This window comes from Ixodes scapularis, unplaced genomic scaffold (assembly GCF_016920785.2).
Source record: "Ixodes scapularis isolate PalLabHiFi unplaced genomic scaffold, ASM1692078v2 PGA_scaffold2__306_contigs__length_199485367, whole genome shotgun sequence".
NCBI lineage: Eukaryota > Metazoa > Arthropoda > Arachnida > Ixodida > Ixodidae > Ixodes > Ixodes scapularis.
This window is the reverse complement of record NW_024609857.1, coordinates 117,882,597-117,902,133: the sequence shown is the minus strand read 5'-3', so window position 1 is coordinate 117,902,133 and position 19,537 is coordinate 117,882,597. Positions and strand designations below refer to the sequence as shown.

Below are 19,537 nucleotides of genomic sequence, written 5' to 3'. Positions count from 1 at the left end.
AAACATGTCAACAGAAGCGTATATTGCAAAACAATTTTAAAAACCCTTTCAGGTACTCCTCTGGCAAAGGCTAAAACCACCCAGACCTCAAAGTGTGCTATACAAGGCGGCACACACTCCTCGAACATGTGTCACACTCTCTATTATGGGAAGAAAGTGATTTTCTAGTTGCTGAATGAAATGAAAGGCAGCCTGTGATGGTACTACTAAGTTCCCGAAGAATTTTCCAGGCACGTGGTATGCTTTAGGAACAAGACAGTACTGGTGAGGCCTGGTTAAGTTATTATACTCATCCGATAGCAGCTGAGAACAGCCACAGCTGTAAGTTGTCTGTTCAAGCAAAAGCTTGATCAAATAGCCCCAAACGTAATAAAAAAGTGGACGAGTCATCAATTATGTTAGACCTGATGTCTGATGCCAGCTCAGAAATATCCTCTAGCGGCGGGAAGTTATCAATTGGAAGACATTCCACAATGTCTGAAATTAAACTTTCATGGTGCGAAGATATTTGCAACTCCTTTAGGAGGTCAGCCTTGTCATCCTCTACGTTTTCATTGTCCGACAGTTTGAACAGTTTCTTTATCCAGAGGTGTTTTAGTCCTGAGGCGAACTGACGCACATTTGGGTTTGTGGTGCAGCCCAGCATTTGTCGTATATAGCTCCAAAAACTTTCTCAAGTGTGTCTTGCTGCAGGCGTCCTGTAAGTAAGAACTTAAAGTCATGGCTGCTTGAAAGCTCATCCCAGAGCATGAGGACACTTTTCATTGTAACTTGCCACCGAATGATGGCTTATGGCTGCCTCCTACTTTGGAACTGCCATGCTGAAATCCATCCGAGTTACTGGTGAAGAAAATCAAGTATTTCAGATTCTCCCTTCAGAATGGCATGACGCAACTTCTGCCCTGTCTTCTTGAATTTTTTAGCTATTTAGACAGTCAAAAGGTATGCACATCCTATCACAGAAATAGGCTAGCCATGGCTGCCTCAGGAAGTTCCTTGGCATAAACAAGGGATATGATTGCAAGAAAGAGTGAGGCACTCAGTACCTGTGGGGCACAATTTTCTTCCATTTTACAGAAAGGTTCTTGAAAACATGTGTCTCTCAGTAAGCTTCGGAGCCAACTGCAAGCTCATCTCATGGATAGAACAATAAAGTTCAACAATAGAAGACCACTCAAAGACCAAATTTCCAATAGAAAGTTTGTGGGCTTGGAGATTGCTCTTGGTTGTTTTGGGAAGGTGCGGAACATCAAAGACAAAGTAAACGTGTTCATTGTCAACTTCAAAAAGTGATTTATCACCACACACATAAAGCTTACGTTTGAAGCCCCCTAACCACAGACCACAGCCTTTACTGTGAAGCCAACAGTCTTAAAGGGGCGATGCACTGATATTTGTATTTTGCGCAAATACCGCTTAGAACGAATCCCTGACGTTAATGATCTGTGAAATACCCGTTCGTTTTCACCACACGCAATCGAAGTCGAAGAAAAACGAGCAGAGTTCACCCTTTCAACTCGCAGCCAGAACAAGCGGCCCCGTGATCTGGAGCCGATTATATACCGCCAATGTTGATCATAGCCATGCGCTGGGGTTGGCAAGGCACAGGACACGCGCTGAGTTCCAAACATTGTTATGGTTCGGCTGTTGTCGTCATTGCAGCGATTGGTCACAGGACACTACCCGAATGTTTCTCGAGCTATCGATTATCACGAGCCCAAATCGAGTGTCCACGCCATGCTCGGGTCCAATCTATGAGCCGTATTCAAATATTGTCACTGGGCGGTACTGCTACCGCCCAGCTACGTCATCAGGTTTTTCGAAGGAGAGATTGAATGAAAACACTCGGTTTTGTCCTCGAAATTACAGCGCAACAAAGGAGTTTCTTGGTCAGTGGCGTTGCGTGCGAGTATCATTGAGTCCCACTAGAGCCAGTAAGCTCGTGTAAAGTGAAAAACATTCCAATTGAATATCTTTGCACCGCCCTTTAAGCTCCCGAATGAGAGAAATGAGGAGACTGCGTTAAACAGAAGACGTTGTTGGAGTGTGCACAACAGTGTATGCAAGGGGCTAAACGCACCTCCTGGAAATTTCAGACAGCATAACAACCAAGGCTCTATCTGCAATGTTAGAGGTTCGTTCAACAGCGTCATCTGTAAACCCATGGACAATGTCGTGTGCAGGGTCGTAAGGTAAATTCTTTTTTTAAAACAATCTCATCGAAAGTCAACATGCACAGACGTTCAAGTGCAGCCAGACAGCCCGGCAGAAACAACAGCGCGAGAAGCTCGAACCGATCGGCTAAACGAATTCACGCCAAGCATGCGAGCACGCGGGCGGTCATGCGTCACCTTGATTGATGCAAAGTCGACCGAACATGATGCAGCAGAAAGCACAGATGGACGGCACGCACGGCACAGACGAACGACGCAGGGACGAGCAGAGGCATTGCAGAATGATGCAGAGGCGACGGCGTGCAGGCAGGCAGGCTATGACAGGCGCCATTCATCACGTGGTTTTTGTGACGTATTTGATTTAAACTATTCAGTCGTTTTAAGTACTTTAAACAATTTTAAAGCATTGCCATTTAAAAAATAAATACTTTTCACAGAAAGAGTTTTAATTAATTTTAACCAAATTGCAGAAAGCGCCACGTAGCGGAGGGTATTAAACGCACTATCTGGGCCGCGAATTGGCTCCTGTGTCCTCTCTTTACGTTTACTATATTGCTCTATGATAGACCCCTTTCGAAAACCCCACCAGGCAATACTGGCGATCAGCACACTCTAAGGAATGCCTGCACGTCTACTTACCCGCAAAACACTCGAAGAGCAAATCTCTGCGACCTACGAAATCAGCTCAGCAAATGATGAGGCGGAATATTTGTTTGGACCCTAAAAATTAAACTACAGAAGCGCAAAAAATACAAGGACGAGGAAGTAAACAGAAACGAGTGCTTTGACATTACGCTATGGCATTACGCTGTGACATTACGCAATGCAAGCACGACACTTTGCATTGCGCAATGCCATAGCGCAGAGTTAATTATGAGGTCTAAAGAGATGTTCTGCCTCATCATTCGCTGAGATGATTTCCTAGATCGCAATGACTGGCTCTTTGAGTGTTTTGCGGGTAAGCTAGACGCGCAAGCGTTTCTTAGAGCGCATTTTTCGGACCCGAAGTCTGTGATTGGTTCCGAGTTCACGCCGAGCACTGACGGGCACTCGCCTTCAATCAGAGCTGGACCGAGCCCAACCCGATCCCTGACGTATCCTCGTGTCCAAAAGGCCTGTGTCTCTCAAGTTTAAAGCAGCGCCGTCGCGAGAAAAATGTAATATGTTTAGGTCGCGTTTTGATAGCGCGTTCTTAGGCCCTCTCACATTGCTGAAATGTGCTACGGAAGAAAACATATACGAAGCAGCTGAAAGGAATGCATTTTTTTTATCTTCGCCAGGACGCGAAAGCCACACGCTGTACATATTTTTTTTGTTGTTTATATTAGTTTTTTTACGTGGATGGACAAAAGATGACAGACGCTAGCATTTGAACGTGGCTCGCAAATAATCAAACGCTACTACAACGCTGCCTTTATGGTCGCGTCTCGCGGAAGTCGAAGCCAACATTACGTGGTCGCACTGACGCGCGGGCCCCCTGGCCGAGTGTGACAGTACTTTACGTGCTATACGTGATAAAACTATGGCGTGCTCTGATAATACACCTATACTGGTTAATTTCGCAAGCATCAAAAAGAATGCTTGGAATGTAATTCTACACGCCGCACGCGCTCGTCTACCCCTTATAAAATATAACGAGTTAACGACCAAAATAAGCATAAATGATAACGCACGCATTAAGCACGCACGAAGCATCCTGTACTCCCTAAGCTTATCAGAATTATCAAAATGACATTACGTTTTTTTCTGTCAAATGATCACAAAACTGGGCGAAGAACAAGCGTAGAAACTTCCTTTCATAACGACATAGTTTTTTTCAGGCACTCCATAGTGATGGGTTTTTGGAGAAACTCAATTCTTACGTCACACCACTGCGGTGGCGCTGCATTCGGCGCTCGAATGCGCAGACGACTGTGCATTAATATACAGAGAGATAATCGTTTCAGGCGCTTCGTCTGCTGCGCGACGTTTGGCGTATCTACCTAGGATACACTGCCGTGAAAATGTCGAGAGGCGCGAAACTGCTACGTCTCACCTTTTTGCATAATTCTAAACAAAAAAATTCCGTCGTTTTTGTTTCTTGCTTCTAGTTTCGGAATTGGGCGATATAATTGCGAAAACTGATTGCTGAATAGTTCGAAGACCATCGACATTTAGAAAACTGTCTAAATCTATCGGCAAATACCATTGAGCGGCATGCCCAATGGTATTTGCCGTCAACACTACATTTACAGCAGGATCCATAAAAATAATAATTGGAGCGTTACTTCAAAACTTTTTGTCAATTGAACGACTTGTCATGACATTTGTTCTCTCCCGGCCGAACCTAGTAAATACATGGTGAAGACTGCGCCCATGTAATTCCCACCCCTGCTCTTTTTCAATACGTTCGAATCACTCGTAATCTTTAACAAGATAAACGCACGTCCTTTGACTCGTAAATTTTATTAGGGAGCATTGGCCGTTCTTTGACAGCTTTAATTTTGCTACGTTTAAGCTCATATTTTTTCACATCGCGTATTTATATCTGCGATACTGTGCTTTCTACAATTTCTAAGGTAGGCTGGAAGGGAGCGCCGAAAGACAGGGACAAAAGAAGTAGGTAACGACGACACGTGGCGCGTGTCGTCGTTACCTACTTCTTTTGTCCCTGTCGTTACCTACTTTGTCCCTGTCGTTACCTACTTCTTTTGTCCCTGTCTTTCGGCGCTCCCTTCCAGTCATGAACAACCAACTAGCCCAACTTAACATTCTGTTCTAAGGTAGGGCTCTGTTTGATGTCCTGGTTCATCACTAGGCAGTCTTGCTGTTGGTTTGGAATCCGCTATATTGCAATAATAAATACATAAATAGCACACCCTACTGAATATTGTTTCTCTTTACTGTACTTCCACTTTTTGTATAAATAAACTGTCGGCTAAATTTTGGGTTGCCAAATGTAAATATTCTATGAGCCTGAACCATATGCACTTACTCTTTTGTCTTTAAATTCAGGATCCCGTTTGGGCGAGCCGTGTGAGATACATCATCAATGCACTTGGTTTACGGACTACTCCGAGTGTGCCTCGGAGACATGTCAATGTGTTGATGGATTCAAGGCCAATCTCGTGGGTACAAAATGCACAAATGGTGAGTCCAAGGAGTATGAATTGATATTGGTAGAACCACTGTATTATTAAGCTCAGGGGAACCACTAGCACGTCTTGGCAATAGACAACTTGCAATGAAAACATGGGCAGCGTTTTTCCTCCTCGCATGTCATCAATAGAGAGCCTGAATTTAAGAGAGGGAGCAACTCAAACGACGGAGATCGTTTTCAATTTAATGGCGGATGTCTGCTGTTCATAGTGGGTGAGTGTGCGCATGCCTGCGTTGTCCTGCGGTAAACGAAAAGCGAGCGGAGGAATTCCGAGAGACTCTTGCAGATAATTGATGCTTTGAAGACGATTGACGTTTTCGCCTCGTCTTCAGAGCTTGTATGGCAAACAGTTGTTAGCGATTGAAGCTTTTGCCTCCTCGATGGATGGATAGATGGACGTCAATGGCTACACCCTTTGTAACGGGCGGTCGCTTGCGTCACCTAGCCTAAGTCTAAGCCTCTCCGCAACTTGTATCGCAAACGCGGCTCGCAAACCACGTGACCCCGATCGAGCAGTCAGAAACACTCTCAAATTTTGGCACCACCTAAACGGCGCCCACGTCGCTGCAGGCACGGAGCCCTTTATACTGAGAGAGTTTGGCAAATGGGCGGTGCTTGTTGCCCGCTAGAACCAGCGGATTTCGCGATAACACAAAGTGGCGTTACTTCTTTGTCTTGGTTATTCCTGAGAAATCGCGTGGAGTTCCTATGAGTTGAGTCAAATCCACAAAGCGGCGGACGGAAGTAGTCATCCCCCGAATGTCAGACTGCACTGCTGTGGTTGCCAGGCCGTCAAAATCTCCTTAAGAAGGCCAAACTTCCTCAGTATAAACTGCTCTGTGCAGGCGCGTCTCGCAGCGTATCAAAGCGTGTGCAACGCCAGAGTACACTCACTCTGTCTCTTCTCTACATTTTTTCGTCAAGTTGTTTGCCTTTAACTCTGCGAGTAAAGAAGTGCTGAACTTTTTTTTATGCAACGGTAACTAATAAGAATGTTTCAAGTGTTAGTTGAGTACAAACGTATTTCGTAAATAAACTGTAAAATATACCACAAAACGTACTTTTTGTTACAAATTTCTGCATAAGTAAGAATAATTAGCAAATTCATAATTTTAGAGTTTACGTGAAAAATACACAAAAAAATATTGATCACGGATAAGTACTGGCACCTATAACCTATGCAATGCAAGCACATAACAGTATTTGTCTTCTTTAGTATCAAAAACAGTTTATTGCGAGAGTAGACTTAGACTGTGCAATTTCATTCCCGACAACGACACGAATTAAAATACCAGTGTACGTCTCCTCTTTTAATTAACATATCAATTGCGCCGAATCAAGAGCAGCGCACTAAAACTAAGCTATACTCTGTGCGAAGCGTTTGTTCAGTAAACAGACATCTGTGTCAGTGTTCTTCCGAGCTCTTCGTGCACTTTGTTCATCTAGAGACATGGCGAATTAAATTTTTTAAGCGAGCTTCAGCAGATCTTAAGGTCGAAATTGCTGCACAAACAACGGAAAATCAAAAGCACCATTCTAGTCCTACGAAACCGCCTTCCGTCAAGCGGTGCGTGAAAGCTCAACAAAAACTCTTTGTGTGCATCACGCTCGAATACCATACTTCGGTTCACTTTACGGTGCACCGCAGCGGACGCTACCGGCCATCTTAGGCAATTGAGCGCTGCACGCGTAACACGTGACTTCAGGCGCCGCGGGCCGCTCCACCGAACCGGGAGATCACGTGATACTCTACGAGCTATGGATTGTGTTACTCCGGTGGCTCGCAACTTCCGCTTCGGTGCGTTGTAAAGTAAAACGGAAATGTAACGTGTTTTTTTTTTTTAATTTAGCTTTGTTTGCTGTTGGCTCGTAGCACAGGAGCGTCATAAAGATTGCAGGCGTGGTGGATTGTTCTTGCCTGCGGAAATTTTGTAACGGTCACGTCTTCGTACAGGGGTAATGCTTGGGGTTTGTTCCTCGTTTGTTGTTCGTGTTCCACACTCTAAAAAAAAGCCCGTGAGTCTGCTTTCCCGCACAACACTCGGAGAGCCAATCACCGCAACTTACGGAGGCTGCTCAGCGAATGACAATGCGGAAACATATGCTTAGACCAAAAAACGCAGTCTGAGTTGTGACATCAAGCAATGCAAGCGCGACGTTTTGCATTGCTTAATGTCACAACTCAGACTGCGTTTATTGGTCTAAACGTATGTTTCGGCATCGTCATTCTCTGAGCTGCCTCCGTAAGTTGCGGTGATAGGCTCTCCAAGTGCTGTGTGTGAAAGTAGACGCACAATTTTTTTTAGAGCACAAGCTCACGTTCGTCAGTTTGTATTAGCTTCAATTTTTGACTTACAAAAAAGTGGTGCTACTTTTAGTGATTTCAGATAATCATCAATGCCACTTGAGCCTCGTCTAAGAAAGCCTTAGTTGTGGACCGCCGAAGGACCAGCTATATTGCTATCAAAAAGTTTTCTTGGTCATATAATTATCAATTGCACCATTAGATATGGTTGAGCACGCATTTTATGAAGTTATACCAAGTAAACATTCAATACTTCTGCCGCAGAATCATTCATCGACTACACGTGCACATTTGACTGGGAGTGCGGAGACACAGGCATGGTATGTCTTGACGGAGCATGCCGCTATAAAGTCGGTGAGTTTTTATTCTCAAAATGCAGAGAAAAGTGGGACAATTTTGTTTTAGTTTTTAACGTTATACCATACTTAAAAGTATATCCTAATACCTGCCTCGTGAAAAAATTTAGAACAGCTTGTCATATGCTTTTATTTTATCAACTCTAAAATGATGATTCCTGATAGGTATCTTTTCTTTGAACGCACAATTCGAGGTTACCCGAGGCAGTGGCCCGGTTTTTCAATTACGCCGGCAGATGATAGTCCAGTGGCATTTAACGATTCAGACTTAAACTCGGATTGTGTGTGGATTTACATTCTTAGATGATATATAGGCAGGGTGTTTCTGTGACGATTTTCCAAAACTCCTAAGGGAGTTAGAGAAGAAAGCTACTCTTTCTGGGAACAAAATGACAGCCACGGCGGGCGTTAGAGTCCGAGAAACGTACTAACTAGCCAAATATCTGCCTGCAATTTACTAATTAGCTTTTTTCATTATAAAATAAACATATCGATCAAATAATAAGCCTTCCGAACGTCATCATAAACCCTAAATCGGTCAAGTTTAGGACGACTTGAAGGACGTGGAAAGCGCGGAGGTGCGCCAAAAGTTACCACTCGCCCAGAATGCAGAAGACCAGCGACCCATCTAATAAGAACATCATCCGCATTTTCACATCGTCGACCTTGCGACTTCTGCGCGAGTCGGAAGGTTAGCACACCCGTACACTTTCCACGTGATTCAAGCCTTCCTAAAATTAACTGATATAGAAGTTTTTTTACTACGTCCAACAAGTTTTCTAACTGAAAAAAAGTTTTATTTTCACTAACAGAAAAGCTTATTTAGTGAAGTTCATGCACGCATTGCGAAACTTAGTGTGTTTTTGCAATCGCTGACATCTACCGTGGCTTAAAGTTGAATCCCGAAAACAGTCTCATTTCGTCCTCAAACACTATTTTTAGGTATGTCTGATCTTCTGCAGAAGCACCCGGTATACAGGGTCTTTCTCAAAATACGAGTCAAAACATCATTGAAAACCACTAAGTTAACTCTTTTTTGGAAATATATTCGGTATGATAGAGCATATTACGACGTTCCGAAAATGACAACCAGACGTTAATTGCCTTGTAGCGAACGATGAAAGTCTATTTTACTTCGCGAATAGTGCTCATGTATTCGTGTAATCATTTGCAATTTTTTTTGTTCATGAACAGTTCATGCCTTGCTAGTGATGCAAAACAGGTAGATTAAAGCTCAATAGAAAACAACTTAGACGCAACACGCCTTGAGTTAAAAATGTTATTTTTTAAATCTCCTTTTACAGAGTTAGTTCCACATGGGTACAGCTGGACCCTTTCGAAACTACACTATAAATACTAGGAAAAGGTATTACGACTACATATACCATAAAAAGTGGTGTGGAACAAACTTACTCTGATAAGTCTAGCATATGGCGAAAATATTATTACACGTTAAAAACTTTCTTTGTTCTATTTTTTTATGTATTTTCAATTATCAAAATCGTATGCACACGTTTTTTCAAGAAAAAAAAATCATATACAGCACTTTGATTTTCAAGTAATAAAAATTGCAATATTTTTATATATTTTGAATTCGATCCAAAAATACGGTTTGTGTAGGCTTGTCTTGTGACAAACAAAGAACAGATAAAGTAGGACATCGGCTCAAACACACTAAATATCTTGATTTTAGACATGTGAATAAAAACACCTTGTAGTTTTTTTATATGATTATCTTAAAAACCGAGATTTTCTCTTTAAAATGTTTTAGCATATGAGTTCATTTTATAGAATAACCTCCATGTTAAATTTAAGTTTTGAGCGCCAGAGAGTGAACCGTGAGGTTGTTAGGGGCACACAGAATAAAGCCCATTATTGTTTTTAATATTATATTATATAAAAATAAGAATGATCGTTATTATTATAATAGTACACTCGGAATATGTGGCTCACACGTGCGTAAAAGAAAGCAGACTAAAATATTATTTTGTACACACATAGCTGTCATCCAGCGCGAATAGGGCGTTCGGTTTGGTTGTCCTAATGTACGTGAAGAAAACATACATTGATCTCAAGTGGAAACGGCATATAGAGAAAATATGGTAAGGGTGCAGCGAGCTGGTGAATATTAACCACGTTGAATTATCCTGAGACTGGGGTAGAGTAGAAACAAAATGTTTTCATGTTTTTTCTCTACCCCAGTCTCAGGTTAATTCACCATGAAAAACGGTATGTTTAAGCGTACGTCTCGAAGGCGTTGAGAATGTACAGTCTCCGGCGATATGAAAGACCCACTGGGAGCGCGTGGCCGAGGCAGTGGCTGGCGGGGGCGCTACGAGCGCTCTGGGCAATTCCATTCTGCTTCGAGGGGAGGACGCTCACTCGGGGCTCAGCACAAACTGATAAGCGCGCGCTTTAGCTGAGCCCCGAGTGAGCGTCCTCCCCTCGAAGCAGAACGGAACTGCCCGGAGCGCTCGCAGCGCCCCCGCCAGCCACCGCCTCGGCCACGCGCTCCCAGTGGGTCTTTCATATCGCCGGAGACTGTACCCATCATATTCCAGGCACAAGGCACATGAAAGTAAAATCCTCCTCGACATGTAACACGTGGTGTCTGTGTGCGTTTTTTTTTTTTTTCTCGACAGTTGGCGAGTCATACATGATGGGGAAAACAGCTAAGGAAATGCGGACTCCGACAAAGAACAAACACGACAGGACAGCATTGTTTTGTCCTGTTGGTTCTTTTTCGTAATCCGATTTTCCTGTGCTGTTTTCCCGGTCATGCATAACGTCAACCAACTGGTCCGGTTCACCACCTTATTAGGGTTGGCTAGTTGTTGACTGGCATGTAGCACGCAGTTCGGGGTCATTTTTAAGATTGAGACTAATAGGAGGTGTTGCGAACATTAAATATTGCGATATATTCCTAGTGATGTACTCGCTTCTTTCCAAGTATATGCGAGTACTTCGGTGTGGTGATTGACCGCCGTTCCCCTCCCACATTTTTTTATTGTTTAAGCTACATAAAATGACAGAATGCTTTTAGTCTCTCCTTTATTCATTTTTATGTTTAGAAAATACGCGTGTGCTTGAAGAAAATGTTACAAAATAAAATAAGAAAGGAATTGTGAATATGTTCTTCCATTTGAGCACATATCCTAGATCATCCCTCCAGCGACGCGAAGTGTCTCTGGAAGGATGGTAGTTTATATCAGAAATAAGATAAAACTAAAAGCGACCAAATTACTTTCACTATATTTTGACTTAAATAGTTCCCGTACAAAGTAAAGAAAAAGGCGTATAAAGTACCGTTCAGACAATATTTTTTATTCAGTCTTGATTTAATGATGTAACATGAATGCGCAGGTTGCGGGTCGAATGCGGTTACAAATATTGCTAATGCGGTATGAATGCCGCGACGACGACTGCGGATGCGGATCGGATGCAGATGATTTAACTGTTACCTGCGCAGGCCTCTATTTATAAATATTGTCCGCAGTTGCTCTATTGTAATGCATATAATCTAACATATATATTCCAGCTAAAAGTCTTTTCTCAAGCAATCACAAGTCATGCCATAGAAACGAATGGAAAAAATGAAACGTATCTGACCGCTTCAGCCTCTGAAATCGACGAGGAAACGCGTCTTGATTATATAAACTGCTTATTTATAATAAGATATTTACTTCTTCCAGTTGTACGCATCTTTGCGCCCAGGAACAAATTTGATGACTGATATGTTTTGCACTTTTTATGTTTCTCACAGCTATTTCAGGAGGACAAATTGCTTTACTGACCTTATTGTCACTGATTGGCTTCCTCCTGCTTATTTACCTGTGTGTTCTCTGCGTTCGGTGCTTCAGGTAAGATATCCCCACCAATTAAACTACTCGTTTCATTTTAATTGCACTGCTACAAGAAAGTTTGAAATTGTTCTCGCAATATTTAAAATTAAGAAAACTTTAAAATTTAAACATCTCTATCTTAATTCCCATTTATAAAATTAAAAAAAAAAACTTCCCATATTTGGTTTGAATAAACTACGGTGCGAAGGATTACAAATAACGACACTGAGAACAGAAAGGTAACACGACATACACACAAATAAAAACAAACTAAGAACTACTTATTAAAAAAAAATGAGTCGTTGGACGTTTATGCAACAGGCGTTTTGTCTGCCAGAGCATGGCGACATGGTTACCAACTGTAGATGAGCAATTTAGCCAGTGCAGTACGACTGCTAGCCTGGAATCTTTAACGTGCACCACGCAGTGGGGATACACGATCGCACACCAGTAATGAGCATCGTACCGGCATGCGGTTGTGTATCACTACTACGTGGTGCACGTTAAAGTCCCCACGCTAGTGGTTGTGCTGCACTGACTAAATTGCTTATCTACAGCTGAGACACCAGACGCCCACTGAAGCAGACGAACTTCCATCTGCATAGACATTCACACACTCTATTTTGTAATTCGCGCCCTCTTTTTAGCTTCAGTGATGTTATTGTAATTCTTCGCAGCGCAGTTGAATCGAAGTATGAAAAACTAACTTTCCCAGTTCCAAGCACTGGCCCCATATTTCATTTTTGTCCAGGCATTATTTACAATATTAATTCACGTCCTGAAGTAATTTACAATCAATTTATATGATCAGAAATGGCTCAGAGACGATATTCACCGCAACTGTCTTATATATTTGTTAATGTGTACAGCTCCAACGGAAAAAGAGTAGCACAAGTGACAGATGACCGGAGCGGCAAAATCGCGACACGCGGTGCTCTTGTTCCCAAGCGTGCCGATGGCGAGAGTGCCAGTCAGGTTGCATGTCTCAACGCGGGGGTGGCCGGCAGAAAATTGAGAGATAAGATAGCTGTTAAAATGAGGGCTTTAGGATGGGCTGTTTTTTGCCGGCCACCCCTCCGTTAAGACATGGAACGTGACTGGCACTCTCGCTATCGGCGCGCTCGGGAACAATAGCGCCGCGTGTCGCGATTTTGCCGCTCCGGTCGTCGGTCACTAGTGCTACTCTTTTTCCGTTGCAGCTGTACGTCATTCGGTATAAAGATGTGGGACATTCTAGTATACTTCCATTTTGCACAACTTCTTTGGAAGACGTATATGAACCATCAGTAAAAAAGTCTGAAGCCAAGCGCCATTGGACTAATCTATACACTCATTACGTGGGTTTGTCGATTTGTAAGCAAGACTGCTTTGTCAGGCACTGTTAGAGTGACCTTATTAAGAAAACCATGTGCATTAAAGACATTCTTTTTATTTCACTGCATCACCTAATTGATTCGATCCACGTATTCTTATGTATGCATTTTTGTGTAATGTGTACATCGTACGAAAACGCACAATGAAGACTATGTAGTCAGTCATTGAATGAATGAATGAATGAATTAATGAATAAATAGATACTTGAATAACTATTACGCTGATGTAAAATTTCCCTTATGATTAATTCATTCGTTGGCGCGAACTGCGTGTAAATTAGTTTATTGTTTATGAAGCACTAAACCTTTGGACTTAGAGCATTAACGTCGTAGGGACGCACTGCTAGTGATTTCACAAATGTTACACCCATAAGCTATCCAGAAATATAATACAGCCTCTACCAATATTTCAAGCTCTCGAGATTTCAATGTGTGGTGTCACTTCGCGAATTCAATCACGATGAACAAAAGACACTCCCAAAACAACTTTCAGCTGGAAGTAGTGACAACACTGAAGGACAATTCCAAACATCCAATAAGCAGCCCCCGCTACCATGGTATATCGTGATGTAAAAGCGATCATCTGAAGGCGAACGCTCCCACAATCTACCTTTCTTGAACAAGCGTGCACTACAGATACGGCGTTAACCTTTGATTGTTGATTCGTTCTATATTGACGCCTCGGCATCCGACACATGACCACAAATACGTACAAAATATTATTTATTTAAGACACCCCGTGTATTTTAAATCCCTGACTAATAAATAAACCTTTTTTCTTTAAAGATGTTTCCCGCTTCGAAATTTTTCTTTAGCGTTATGCACCATTACATGTTTTTACATAAACTAACCGCTCTTTATATTTTAATGGCACATGCTCAGTTTTGCATATAGCATTTGTTCAGAAGTTGTAAGACGTACAGAGTTTGAAGGGCGGAGTTCATCTGCATGTTTGCGTACTACCAGGGAGCGTGTGTGTATAAATGAACGAGCCAGATCAAACCAACACTCACGATAGCGGGTGGTTTTTACGCAATCATGAGGCACCCTGAATGTCTTCTGCGTGTAAGTTTCGGGGTTGCAATAACCAATTATTGCAACACCGAAACCAAGTACACCAAAACAAGACAAAAATCGAAAAAGATACTTTGAAAGTGTGTTTCATTTATTGTTCTTGTTTCAGGCAAAGGAAGTCATCAAAACGTCACCACGAGCCAGAGATATTTATTGTTCCAATGAACAGCTGAGATCGTCCAAGAGGGTTGTTTTTGGTTTTAGAAGATGTGCATACCAGAGTCATGTATATAGAAATGAAAATATTGATTGCATAATTCATACCCACAAACCAGCTTTGTAAATACATTAATTCGTGTGAATAAAACGTTTTACACATTTAAGTTGGTAGTTTGTTTTTTAATTATTTAAGTGAAGGCGTTATGAGGGATTGTGCGTCAAATTTTTCGTAATAAAAGATAAACCGTTACTGCGCCTGCGCGCCGATGGCCTTGACTGTAGAGTTCCGGGTATCGTAGCGGGTTCCTGAGGGCGCTGCGGGACGGCGAAAACGATCGACGAAAACTCCCTATTGAGCACAGGGGTGCTATTCTGGTCGCAAACGGGTACCTTTCGAGTTGTGACGTATCGAGAAAGAAGGGGCGGAGCCTCAAACTAGAATGATTCTTGTTTGAGGCTCCGCCCCAACGTTCGGGTTCACGCACGCGGTCAGCTAGAATCTGACGATGCCCTACGTCGCGGTGACGTGTCCACCCAGTTGGGGCGAAGAAATCCCTGCATTTCCCCCTGTTCTTTTTTATATCTTCTTCCTTTCCTCCAGGACTTAGAATGAGCGAATAACGGAGAAAAGGCTACCTTCCGGAAAATGGAAGGAAACAGAGAAAAATAATATTATCCTTTTATAAAATACGAATGATTATTTCATTAATTATGACGTAAAGTAAATTTAGCTAAGATATCTCAGCTTTTTTTCTCGAAGTCTTTCGCTACGGTCTTTGAAAACAAACATGGCGAAAGCCGCGGTAACGACCTTGTGGTGTTTGTGTCTCGCTTGCGTGGTTGCTTTCCCTGTTTCTGCACGATACGGATGGCATTACGATAAGAAAAATTATGTGAAGGTACGCTGCGACACCGACCATCCTTTGTGAAGCCGTCGTGAACATAAGCTGCAAATGAAATTTCCTGTTCGCCTGTGAAGGAGACTCCAAATGGATACAGAGCTGACGACGACTCTGTGGTAGTATATGACAAGTCATGAGATCGACGCAGAGTGCAACGGTTGTGAGCATTCTCTGGATGATGCAGGAAAGTTTCTTCGGGCAGTTTTAATAATGCTTTGCTCCTTTGCTCACTGCAGTGATTATGCCGGTATAGTCTCCATAAGCCATGCTCTTCTCTTTCGGCGCTGAAGAAATGCACGCGACGGCATAATCTCGGGCAGTCTTTTTTACTTATTTTTATTTGCAGAAGAGCTCGTGCAAAAAAAAAAAAACGGCTTTTGCGTTTTTACACGTCCCTACATAGGTACCTCTAGAAGGCACCCTAGGTACCTCGCTTTCCCATTGGCTTCATTGCGCGTGACGATTCAACGTCATTTGCCATGGAAACGTTCGTGAAACTAGAAAGCCTCTGTTTGCCGCTAACAGTCATTTTTCGAGTTCGGGTTGTGACGACAAAATGACGTAAGAACAAGAATGCACGGGACTATTTGCATTGTTTTAACTCGACAACCGTACCCTTGGCGAGTTAAACTCGAGAGAACATGGCCGCGATGCTCGTCGGATCGACCGCGGCTGGGGTTTGACATGCGATCGGTCACTTGATCAACGCGCACACGAATACTTTCGTGCTGTTGGATGAGCCCATTCGGCGACAGGACCGGGTCGAAGAGCACAGTGAGCTGGCGTTTAACGTCTTCGATGTAACGCTTGAAGAGATGCAAGACTTGGCTTCTATTTGTGCCGGTGTTATGAAGCTTGAAAGTGGTGGTGTTGTTGTGGCTCGTACGGTACCGTTGCTGAGATTATGAAGACGGTAATAGACCTTTATTCAGCGTTGCCGTGCATTAAAATTCAAAGCCTCACCTTGGCACAAAGGGAACGACGTTTCCGCGAGCACGGAGGCAGCAGCCAACGGTCTGAGAAGGAATTGTGCCGCCGCCACGACCGCCAGCGATCGCCCCAACGGCAAGAAAACAAACGACAAGCTTATTGAGGTTTGTGTAGTGCTGACTACTGATTCATCGGACGACAAAGGTGAATGATGTAAAACGCAACGTAAGTTTGCCAGCGTTTTGCAAAACGAATTCGTTTCGTTGAAAATTTAATTTGTGGAATTCGTTAACGCCTTGAAAGTTTGACGGGGACCGCATTGTGAACGCAGGCTTCACACAAGTGTTTTCTACAGTGTGTGCTTTGGCTGCATGCATATAAAGACAAAAACACTGCCTATATGGTGCATAAAATAAAAGATATTTCGTTTATCTTGATAATGTTGACTATCTATTGAGTGCTGTTGATAGTAGTGGCGTAGCCAGGAACTTCTAAGGGGGTGAGGATGGAGGGGGGTTGAGGTGGCTGGGATGTTCATGACTTGGGGTGCGAGGGGGATGGTTTCGGAATTTGTGTCTATATTCTAGGGCCCGCCGATTTGGGGAGGGAAGAAGCGAAGCCCTATAAACCCCCCCCCCCCCCCCCCCATCCCCGGCTTTGCCACATAAGGGGAGCATCCTACATTCACAGGCTGCTATAAGCATGTGCATAGCCCCTGAGCTCGTACCACAATGGCAAGATAGTTGCTGACATTCTTCACGTTACGTAGCAGTTCTTTCTTTTTTGTACATATGCTCGCTTTTCCTTCACACATCTACTCTGCCTCCGCTTGTCGTTTATGCTTGATTGTGATAGGCCAACAGTGCGTATTTGCTCTGCATCACAGGCAAATTTCAAAAATCCAGCTCACACTACTCTTTAATTTCAATGAGTTACTGTCACTTTTGAAACGACAATCTATTGAATTGCTCTCATAACACGTATGTTGACCGTAGGACAATTCTATTTTTATTGTTTTTCTTGGTCACGAAGATGACAACCATCCACAAGACACTGGCTAAATTTCTCGTCTACAGCGGGTAACAATGTTACCATACTCTGTCAGGTTAAACTGCTGCTGTATAGACAAGTAACGATTAATTTTAGGACAGACCTGTTTGTAGTTTATTGCAGGACATTGAAAAGTGTTCTTATAACTTTCCGATGACTGACTTGCAATTCCAGCAGCTTGGCGTGCAAAGGTAAAACATCTAATTGATACAACGAAATGCCATCAGCAACCCATCCAGATTTTATTGCGTAATTGACAGTAGCTACAGACCGCAACAAATTGTCAACTAAAGGCATAGGTACTAGGCGTGCACTAACTTCGAAGCGGTAGAAACCCTGAAGTTTAAACGTCAACCTACCACCATGTGGTTAATGGCAAAATGGTGATTGCGGCAAAGTGTTGGAGTCCTTCAGAATGGTGACGGTCTCCTTCAGACCGATGATGACGGTGACAAAGGTTTAGTTAGAGTCTAAGTTTAGTCAACGCACCCGACGACGTCGGTGTGCTTGTCATGGTGGCGACGAAAGCCTTCTTTCGCACATGCCTCAGCTGCCTCGGTCCAGGGTTTTGTCAACCCAACCGTCTGTTCCCAGCCGGTTGACAGCGACACTCACAACGGCCGTCAAGGCTCTGATCACCATCCACTGGGCATTAGCTATGTGATCATCGGGGGCAACCGCGCCCTTGTAGTTCCCCATTGCGAAAAATCTCAGTGCGATTCAATTAGTGGCTGCTGCTCGACGGTCATCATCTCTCATCGTCGCAGTCTCTCGTTGTCACACTGCGATCACACGGTGCTTTTCGACACGCGGTATTGTCGTCAAAAACAGTCGTCGTGCATCGCGAAGGCAACCGGGTGCTCGCGGAAAACCCGTCATTGTACGCGTAGCCATCGTTGAGCAACAAGCATCGCCGCCATTTTCTACGCTCTAGAATCCTGCCCAAAGCTTGTTCCGCTTCGTGCAATAGAAAGAGAGGTTAAAAGCACGAGCGCATCACCCCGAACGATCTTGCACGAACGTTGGCTTGCACTGCGCAAGCGCGCCTGCTCGACAGGGACGTTGAAAGCCCGGAGCACGTTCTTGTAGCTCCTACACCCTCACTAGCTCGCACTCATAGTGAAACAGAGAGTAGGGTGTGTCGAGTAATACCGCAGTTAATCTAGTGACGCGACTTCCGCTATGTGCTACGTAGGTCGGACGTGGTCATACGTCACTTTGTCGTCACGGTCCGAACTCGAAGAGCGACAGTTACGGCAAACGGTTGCTTTCGTGTTTCGCGAACGTTCCCATGGGAACCGCGTGGAATTATCACGCGGGCTGTGGCCAATAGGAGCGCGCGGTTCGTAGGGGGGAGGAGTTTTCGAGAAACACGAACGTGACCGTTTGTGACCAGAATAGCACCCCAGGTTGGCAGCGAGACGCAGCGGGACGCCTACGGAAACTTCAACGGCCGGTCAGCCCACCTCTTTGTTCACTGTGACCTGTTCCACTTTTGCCGTGGGCTTGCTAAACTATGCTTGAACCTGACGACTCGCGAGCATTGCGATTGTGAATATTAGAACGGCGCGCGCTTCACGTCCACAACGCGCCCTGGGTTAACACTCTAGAAAACACTGACACTGGAAGATGAAGAAGTTTAGTAGAATTTAGAGGCACTGCAACAGCATCGGCAAATCACTTGCTTTGGAACGCCGAACGTGACCCGATCCCAGAGTCAGCACTCCGTACAGATGATTTTGTCATTCGAGATCAATACTACGATGTTGAATTCATCCTTCCTGCACAATGTACGTAACTCATTCTCCTTCCGTACAGCTTCTAGAAACATTGAACGTGAACACTGCCTGTTTTACGCTCCAGTTTTCTGCAACTGCAGACTTTAAAGGGGGGTTACAATTTTAAGATTAAAAGAATTGGCATCTCGTCATATTTACATTGTTTATCTTGTCCCGGAGGATGAAGAAACCATCTCGTTCATTAAAAAATGCCGCGATTACGCTGCGCAATTGCAAAGCAAAAGTGTAGCTTTTTCCCCACCTGCCGCCGCGAGTGGCAGTCGAAGGAACTACGGCAAGAAGCCTGCGTGACCTCGCTCGGCTCTATGTTGCAGCATTACGCCCGATAATGTCAGCAGACAGAGGGAGAGGAGGCGTACTCCGAGAGAGCATACGGTAACCTACATGGCACCGCGAATTACGTCATTAGGAGTGCGACCAGAGCCAAATAAATA

General features: G+C 43.8%; 1 protein-coding gene across 1 annotated transcript in view; it reads left to right on the top strand.

The window, feature by feature from the left end:
- LOC120844084 overlaps positions 1–14,586 on the top strand; it is a 51,800-nt gene extending 37,214 nt beyond the window's left edge. The window contains exons 5-8 of the mRNA XM_040215688.3: positions 5,169–5,303; positions 7,883–7,972; positions 11,738–11,834; positions 14,373–14,586. Of these exons, the coding sequence (XP_040071622.2) occupies positions 5,169–5,303; positions 7,883–7,972; positions 11,738–11,834; positions 14,373–14,436 (386 nt within the window). The 3' untranslated portion in view covers positions 14,437–14,586. The remainder of the gene's footprint in view (positions 1–5,168; positions 5,304–7,882; positions 7,973–11,737; positions 11,835–14,372) is intronic.
- The last annotated feature ends 4,951 nt before the right edge of the window (positions 14,587–19,537 follow it).